Source organism: Leguminivora glycinivorella, chromosome 6, assembly GCF_023078275.1.
Source record: "Leguminivora glycinivorella isolate SPB_JAAS2020 chromosome 6, LegGlyc_1.1, whole genome shotgun sequence".
Lineage (NCBI taxonomy): Eukaryota > Metazoa > Arthropoda > Insecta > Lepidoptera > Tortricidae > Leguminivora > Leguminivora glycinivorella.
Window position 1 is genome coordinate 11,882,227 of NC_062976.1, and position 8,179 is coordinate 11,890,405.

At 47.9% G+C, this 8,179-nt stretch overlaps 1 protein-coding gene across 2 annotated transcripts; it reads right to left on the reverse strand.

Annotated features, from left to right (window-relative positions):
• Positions 1 to 800: 800 nt before the first annotated feature.
• LOC125227540 lies at positions 801 to 4,672 on the reverse strand. 2 transcript variants are annotated; one of them, XM_048131875.1, is made up of 3 exons: positions 4,338 to 4,672; positions 4,026 to 4,199; positions 801 to 1,068 (listed from the first exon to the last, which is right to left on the reverse strand). In XM_048131875.1, exons 1-3 carry the CDS (start codon positions 4,516 to 4,518, stop codon positions 878 to 880), a joined length of 546 nt encoding a protein of 181 aa, XP_047987832.1. In that variant the 5' UTR covers positions 4,519 to 4,672; the 3' UTR covers positions 801 to 877. The 2 variants fall into 2 exon arrangements, with proteins under 2 accessions (XP_047987832.1, XP_047987831.1); XM_048131874.1 differs by having other exon boundaries at positions 4,026 to 4,672.
• Positions 4,673 to 8,179: the final 3,507 nt, after the last annotated feature.

The window sequence follows — 8,179 nt, forward strand, 5'->3', positions numbered from 1 at the left end:
CCCAGCACTGTTCCCGCAACTTTTTGCTCTTACTCCAGACGTGTTAAAAATGTTACACCGCGAGAAGCTATATCGTTAACTAGTTTTCACCGTGCTTACAGTAGAAAAGATTTATAGGAGTTTCTTCTCAGGATTTGACTCGTATTTTCAGTGTAGTGGGAATGAGACTAACTGGGGAAAACTTTAAATTAGCTAATGCGGTATCCTGCATGACTATACTTGCAATTATAACTTAGTATTGAGACTGTATTATAAAACACGTCAATCTGATTTACGTATTACCTAATACAGAGTGGGGCCTGTAACAAAGGCGAAGAATTGAATTGTAGGCTATTCTCCTTATACTGATCAACTTGTTCAGTGACTTTTAAAAATTATGAAGTCTTTAAATTTTTAATTTTTCATACAAAATAAATATTAGCTTCAATGCGTACATTGTTGTCATTGACGTTGTCTGTCACACTTTAGACTTAACAGAATTCGCAATACATTACCTCTAAGAAAAAACTTTCAAGGGTGATAAAAATCAAAATACAAGTTATTTTTAAAAGTCGCCGAACAAATGTTGATTAGTATAAGGAGAATAGCCTAGAGTTCAATTATTCGCCTTTGTTACAGGCCCCACTCTGTATATTATGTAGACCTACATAGCGAACCCCAGGCTCCCATGAGCCGTGGCAAATGCCGGGATAACGCAAGGAGGATGATGATGACCTACACCATGGACACTGCCAATTGACACCCTTTATTGGCCTTGGATTTTCGGAATGAAAACCTATCTTACTGTTGTCAACATATTGTATTGTATTGTAGAACGGGCGATTTTCCGCAACTCGACGTCTAGCGCCTATTTTGCGTGATAAGAGGGAGGGGTTGGCTAGTCCTGCCATCCCAACTCCTCGAGAAATCCTACCAGACCCTTGATGTTGAGTAGGACCTCGGGGAGGTCTCTCGGAGATCCGAGATATTTTGCCCTGTATGGAGCCACCCCGATGCACTCCAGCACCACGTGAGCAGCTGTTTCCTCTGTCTCCATGCACCCTCGGCACAGGGGACTGTCCGTAGCACCTGTTATGAAAAGATGTTTGTTAAATAGTCCATGACCTGTTATGACACTGGTTACCATTCTCAGACGGACCTTCCCTAGTTGAAGGAGCGTTCTTGTGAGTTTTTCACTGATGCTGGGCATGGCCATTTTCGCTTGCCTGCATCCAGTCTGGTTTAGCCAGTGTGCTGTGTGTAGTTTCCCTGTATATGATAGTAGCATTGAGCGTACCTTGCTGAATGGTATCGGGAGAATTGGTTCTGGGCCAATGGCCCCCGCACTCGACCCCTGTCTGGCTAGCTCGTCTGCAGCATCATTACCTCGGGATCCGCTGTGTCCCTTGATCCATTGTAGGATGATCTCGTTTTTATGACTTACCTCCATTAGTCGTTTATGGCATTCGTGTATGAGTTTGGATGTAGTTAAATGGCTCCTTAAAGCCATAAGGACTGCTCTACTGTCAGAGAGTATGCGGATGGAGGATCCTACTACCTTCCTTGCAGTTATAGCAGCTGCCGCGTTAATGATGCCCATGCACTCAGCTTGGAAGACCGAGTTGTGAGCTCCTAGCGGAGTGGTAATCGACATGTTCAGGTCTTCTGAGAAGGTCCCAGAGCCCGACCCGTTGTCCGTTTTCGACCCATCTGTGAAGATTCTAAGCTCCTTGGGATTGAGCCCCTCGTAGTTGTCGTCCTCGTATAATTGTATCTTGTACCTTTTATCGAAGATGACATGTTTTTGAATTCGATCCGTACCTGACCTGAGGATTGGGAATTCGTCGTATACTTTTTCCAGGCATTTTGTGTGAAGAACTCCTGTGTTAGACCAGATGTTGAGTGTATTTAACCTTACCGCTGATAAGCTTGCTTCCTGCTGTATGTGCAGGTATAGCGGTGGAAGGCCCAACATGACCTCCATGGCTGCCGTCGGAGTAGACTTCGTGCAGCCAGTGGTAGCCGCACATGCGAGCCTTTGGAGTCTTTGTAGTTTGTCTCGCACGTTGCCTAGGTTTGTTCTTGGCCACCAGACCAGAGCACCGTAGCAGAGCATTGGCCGGACTATCGTCTTGTAGAGCCAGAGGGTGATTTTCGGGTTGAGTCCCCATCTCTTACCGATCATCCTTCTGCATTGCCAGAAGACGACTGCCGCCTTGTCTATTCGTTTGTTGATGTGGTTGTTCCAGCTGAGTTTGCTGTCGAGGGTTAGACCTAAGTACTTTACCTCTTCTGTTAGATTTAGCTCAGCTTGGAAGAGTTTTGGTTTGGTAAAGTTGCCAAGAGACCTTTTGTTAGTAAACATTACCATTTCTGTTTTAGTGGGGTTGACTGATAGGTCGAATTCTCGGCACCAGCGTTCCACAATTCGAAGCGCTGACTGAGTGAGATCGCAGACTGTACTGGCAAATTTACCTGATATTAAGATCGTCAGATCGTCTGCGTAACCTATTGTATAGAAGCGTTCCTCGTTCAGTTTGGTTATGAGGTTGTTGACCACTAGGTTCCATAGCAGCGGTGACAGGACTCCCCTTGAGGGCATCCCCTGACCGCCTTTACTGCCTGTGGCTCCCCAGCATACCTTATAGTCCTTTTGTTTAGCATGTTCATGATCCACTGAATTAGTCCAGGTTCCACGCCGTGGCTTGCCAGGGCGTTCCCTATACTGTTGAAGTGGGTCTTGTCAAAGGCGCCCTCGATATCGATAAATGTGCCGAGACACATTTCCTTGTCATGGATCGCCCTTTCAATGCGGCTTACTACCATGTGTAACGCCGATTCTGTTGATTTACCTGAGCTGTATGCATGCTGATTGATGTGCATCGGTATGTTTTTAAGCGCTCTGTCCCTTAGGTCTCTGTCACACAGTTTCTCCAGGGCCTTTAACAGGAATGATGTGAGACTGATGGGTCTAAAGGATTTGGAAGCTGTGTAGTCATTCTTACCTGGTTTGGGTATGAATATTACCTTAACATCCCTCCATTTCTTGGGAACGTAACCCCAGGCTAGGCACGCCACCATAATGTTCTTCAGCTTGTCCTGGATGATTCCTAAACCCCACTGTAGGAGGGCTGGGAAGATGCCATCCGGACCGGCTGCTTTGAAGGGATGAAAGCTGTCAATGGCCCACCTTAGTTTTTCAGCGGTGACGATCCTATGAGCCATTTGCCAGTTGTTCTCTGATGTGATATGTTCTTCCTCCTCCTGCTGATCTTCGTCCGGTAGACTTACGCATCCCGGAAAATGGGTCTCCAGGAGTAGGCGTTTAGTCTCCGTAGGAGAGGATGTATATGTACCGTCGGGTTTCCGCAGTGAGCCTAGCTGAGTCGTGGATTTGCATGCTAAGGTTTTCCTTACCCGATTGGCGTGGTCTAGTGTTTCGATGCTGCTGCAGAAGTTCCTCCACGACAGGGATCTCCAGTACCGCAGTCTTTGTTTGTACCTGGCCTTGGTTTCGTAGTAGTTGTCCCAGTCCACCTCGGCCGTCGTGTTCATTGCCCTGTTGAAGAGCTTCCTGGTCTTTCGACGGAGTCTCTCTAGTTCGGGGCCCCACCAGTTGTGTCCGACTATAGCAGTTCTGGCTGGCGGGTTTAATGGGCATGCTTTTTGGTAGCTGTCTATAAGGGCGTCAGTCAAGACGTTTACCTGGTGTTCTATTTGGGCCGGTTCCCGAGGTTCGGCCGATAGACGGGACTTGTCCAGGTTTTCACTCAGGGTTGTCCTAAATGCTAACCTGTCCGTCTTTTTGGGGTTTCTGCGAGTTGCTGGAATGTCATCTGATACTTGTAGGTTGAAACGAATCCATCTGTGGTCTGAGCAAGAGGCCTCCGGAGAGACATGCCATTCCGTGATGAGTTCGCCTACCTCCTCTGAGGCGAGAGTCAAGTCAATGATTGTCCTGCATCGTCTGTTTACAAATGTTGGTTCAGCACCTATATTTTGAATGTTTAGATTGGTAGTCACGAGATATTCCACAAGTGTCTTACCTCTGTTGTTACTGGTCTCCATACCCCACAAAGGGTGATGCGCGTTAGAGTCGGCCCCGATGATGATTGCGAGGCCTGTTCTCTCGCAGTGGCTGACCAGTCGTTGTAGTTCGAGTGGCGGTGGCTCGTCCTCCCCGGGCATGTAAGCCGAGACGAGGACTAGGTCGCGACAGCCTGTTGGCATTGGAACTTGTAGTTTAATCGCGCACAGATCTCTGGAACAAAATTCAGTGAGCTGTTGTGCACAAATATTGTTTGTAGTTAGAATGCATGCCCTAGGGATGGCATGCATCGTGGAGTAATAGAGCTTACCTTTGGTGTTGGAGAGCCCTCGTATGTGTCCGCTGCCCGTCCAAGGTTCTTGCAGGAGGGCAACGGCTGTTGGCAAACCTTCCAGACAGCGTCTCAGTTGGGCCGTAGCGGCCACGCTGTGCTGGAGGTTTGCTTGGAGCACCTTAGTCGGTGTCCATGTTGACGGTGGTAGGGGCTTCATCCTGCATCTCCCCTCCCTCCTTCAACATGTCGGCCAACCCCGTCTCTATCCATGCCGTCAAGTCCTCGCCCTCGGGTGGTGCCTCGGCAGGTCCCTCACCAATGCCGAGGAGTTCATCCTCCGAGAGTTCGGTCGTCGTCAGCTTGGATGTCGACGGGGGCGTCCTTCTCCCCGGAGGCAGATGCAAACTGCACGGGGGTGGTGCCCATGGCCTGTTGGTCCGGGACCACTACGCTCGCGGTCCCTAGGGTAGTACCCTGCGGGGCGGGCGGTTGGTCCACATATTTACCCCCAGGACCCCTGAACTTGAGATAGATCGTGCCCATCCCACAGCTCAGGGCTCTGCCCCTTTCCATGAAGGCAGGGACGAGTTCCTCGGGGATTGTGAATGCGACAAACCACCCTTGGTCTTGTCGCAGTATCTCGATAATGGACCAAGAGGTAACCTTGGCCCACCCGTTCTGGTACTTAAGTCCAATAGCTGCCTCTTGGACGTTTTCCCAGGACGAGTTATCGATGTTAGGGATGAGGAGTCCGCACCTAACTCTCCTTGCCAACTCCGACTGGCGAACAGCCGTTAGGGTGAGATTTGGCAAGGTAAGGGACTTGATGTTGCGCTGTGCCCAGGCAGCCGAGTATTCGTCTCGCGCAAAGACCCTCAGCTGTCCTTCGGCGTAAGCGGGTTTGCCCTTAAAGCTAGGTGCCGCACCTTCATCCGTGTTTATCTTGGCATCCTCCACGATTGCCTTGTGAAAGGCGCGGAGGATGGCGTTTGATTGGTCGGCGGTGATCCTACCCGACTTAGCATCAGTTACGACGATCGTCAGGTCTGAAGCCGCCGCCTGTGCGTAGGATACGCCTGGCTGGTTGGGATTCACAAGCCGCTGCTTCTTGGGATCTCCTTGCGGGGAGAAGGACTCGTCCCGTGCCCTCTTAGCAGCAGCTCGTGAATGCTTGCCTGGCTTCTTTTGTTTTTCCCTGTTGCCGGACCTGCTGGGGTGCTGGTTGACGTACCAGCCTTGGGGGGTTGGGAAGGTCCCTTCCCCTTAGGCGGATGTCTTCCAGAGGGCCCTTGCTGGTTCGGACCCGGTTTGGGTGCTGGCTTCTGAGAAGCCGATGCTCCCTCTCCGGGCGCAGGGTTGGGTGTGTTGGCCGGCTGTTGCTCTCGCGCTAGGCGCTCGGCAATCCGCTGGCGTTTGCTCTTCTTCTTCTTCTTAGTCACCTCACCTTGACGTTGAACAGGGGAGGTGGCTTCGAAGAGGAAGAACTTCCGGGACCGGCTTGGCGAGGCTTCCCAGTATTGGGTCGCTTCTTGGACCTACGGTCCACAATCTGCCAGTCTTGGAAGATGTTTTGGCCGGTCTGCTCGCCAGATGAACTGGCTTGCGGACTGGCCAAGTTTGTGGCTTGGCCTACTGTCGCTGGGACAGACGGCTTCGCCTGTGTGGCCGTTCCATTAGCGATGAACGCCGCTGGACCAGCTTGGGGGTTTTTATTAATTGACCTGTTCTCCATGGTTCGAATTAATGTATCTTCATCCTCATCGGCTCCCACCCTACAAGGGCCCGCACCTCTGGGAACGCTTACTCACACATATAAAAGGTGCTTTCAGTCGCTAGGCTACCGATGAAGATATAGAAGTGTGAGGTTGGCTAGTTGCGCGACATCGGGAGTTTGTAAAGGTGTGACGAAAGGTCGTCCAGGTCAGACGCCCTCCATCAGACTCACCCAAACGCACTCCCTCAGCATGGCCTTTCACCACCACATCGGCAACCGAAGTCACCTCTGTGGCCCCCCCACTTCTAGCCGTGAGCCCACTTACGGTACCTCACATGACCATTTCCCGAACTATGGCTAGTAGTCCGGGCTACCGTTTCGCCCGAAATTAGGGCCGAAGCAGACGTGTTACCACGCGGGTTGGCAATGGCTCAATCCCCAGGATCCCGTCATCCTTGCTTACGGCGCTCGACTGTGCAGGTCCTAGCACAGGTGGGTGTGTATAGGTCGTCAGCAGTTAACCCACTCCTACTGACGACGCCCGCGTGGATGTTAGCCATCACTAGAAAGAAGCACGCATGCTAGTCGCTAGTGATGTTGCCCAGGGTGGACCAGGAGAGACTGACGGACCCTTGGGCAGGCCGGAGCCCACCCAAGCTTCCCCCAATCCCCCGCTCGAGGAGGTCATCACACTACCCCACCCCTGTTGTCAACATAATACATATGTTTATTATTTTTGTATAAATTCGCTCTTAAGCGATAATACCGCCTGTTGTTACCTCTGTTTAATTGTTTTTGTATTTCTTGTGCATTTGTTGTAAACTATGTGAGGTGTGCAATATAAACAATAAATTTAGTGACATTAAAAAGACAGGAAAAAAAATTGTTCTCTGGAGGTGTGACTTTAATTTGCCCAATGTAATGTAAATAAGCCAGCTTAATTTAGTTAAAAGAAACATTATTCATAAAATAATACAATTCTCTTGCATATCATTAGTCGGTATCTATAATTAATTTAATGTTAGGAAGCGTATTTTATAAGGTTTCGTTCCTCAAATCGAAAAAACGGAACCCTCATAGGATATCACTCGTGTGTTTGTCTGGCCGTCCGTCCGACTGTCACATACCATTATCGCAACAAATTTGGTAACACATATGTAAACCTGTGACCCAAAGACGGACACAAAACATTAACCCTAACACTCGTCTGTAAAATAAACATGAAATCGAATATTTAGAACTTTTTATCTTTTTAAATTCCAGTATTGTTTGCTTTTTACGAGTAAACTAGTACAATTAGGTACCATAAGATATATAGGCACTTTCCTTCCAGTCCAAGGCTCATTATTTGTAAAAAATCATTTATAAACAACTTCATCATTTGTTGTAAAAAGAAACGTGAAGAAACTAAAAAGATAATATTGGTTCACTTATTATGCAGTACTTATTTACTTACTTCAGCACGGGAAGCATGGTCGCGCGATAGACGATAAAATAGCAGGCCGTCCCTATCGCACTATTTGTAAGTGCGATAGGGACGGCCTGATATTTTATCGTCTATCGCGCGACCATGCTTCCCGTGCAGGATTCAAATATGTCGATATTGTCGATATATAAGCCGTAGGTAATAATATTCGCGAATGCAAACCGTAAATAAACAGTAAACACGTAAATACACTACAATATATATGCATTTACAATTGCATGTATGCATTTTGTACATAGAAATAGCGTAAGGTCTAATCTCGTATGCGCTAATGACGTATTGATCGAAAATATATTGAATTGCACGCAATCCGCTTGCACAGAGGGATCATATTGACAATGAGATTTTATTTAAATGACTTTGTAAATGCTACATTACAAGTTTTTGTCTAAAAATAACCTTTTTTCCAGACACGTGTACACATCGACTTAACTTTCAATTCACTTTTGCTTATAAATCTTTAAATGTTAAACAACCAGACATCACGTTTTTCGTTTTCCATTAAGCTCGGCACGCCTCTTTGTAGTAGAGGCCGTCGAGACCTATGACTTCCACCGGAATGGAAATTCCCTAAAAGCTTTTTTTTATTAAAAATATTTTTATATCATTTGATGTAATATATTGTAAAGATCAAATCAATCATTTTCACAATCAGTAGGTACAAGTCAGACTTATACA

Bases quoted from the DNA above. Each gene is read 5' to 3' on its own strand.
- LOC125227540 (XM_048131874.1), bottom strand. From the start codon at position 4,518: ATGAAGCCCCTACCACCGTCAACATGGACACCGACTAAGGTGCTCCAA. The intron at 1,069-4,025 runs GTAAGACACTTG...TTTTCATAACAG, and splicing joins GGAGACCAGTAACAACAGAG to GTGCTACGGACAGTCCCCTG.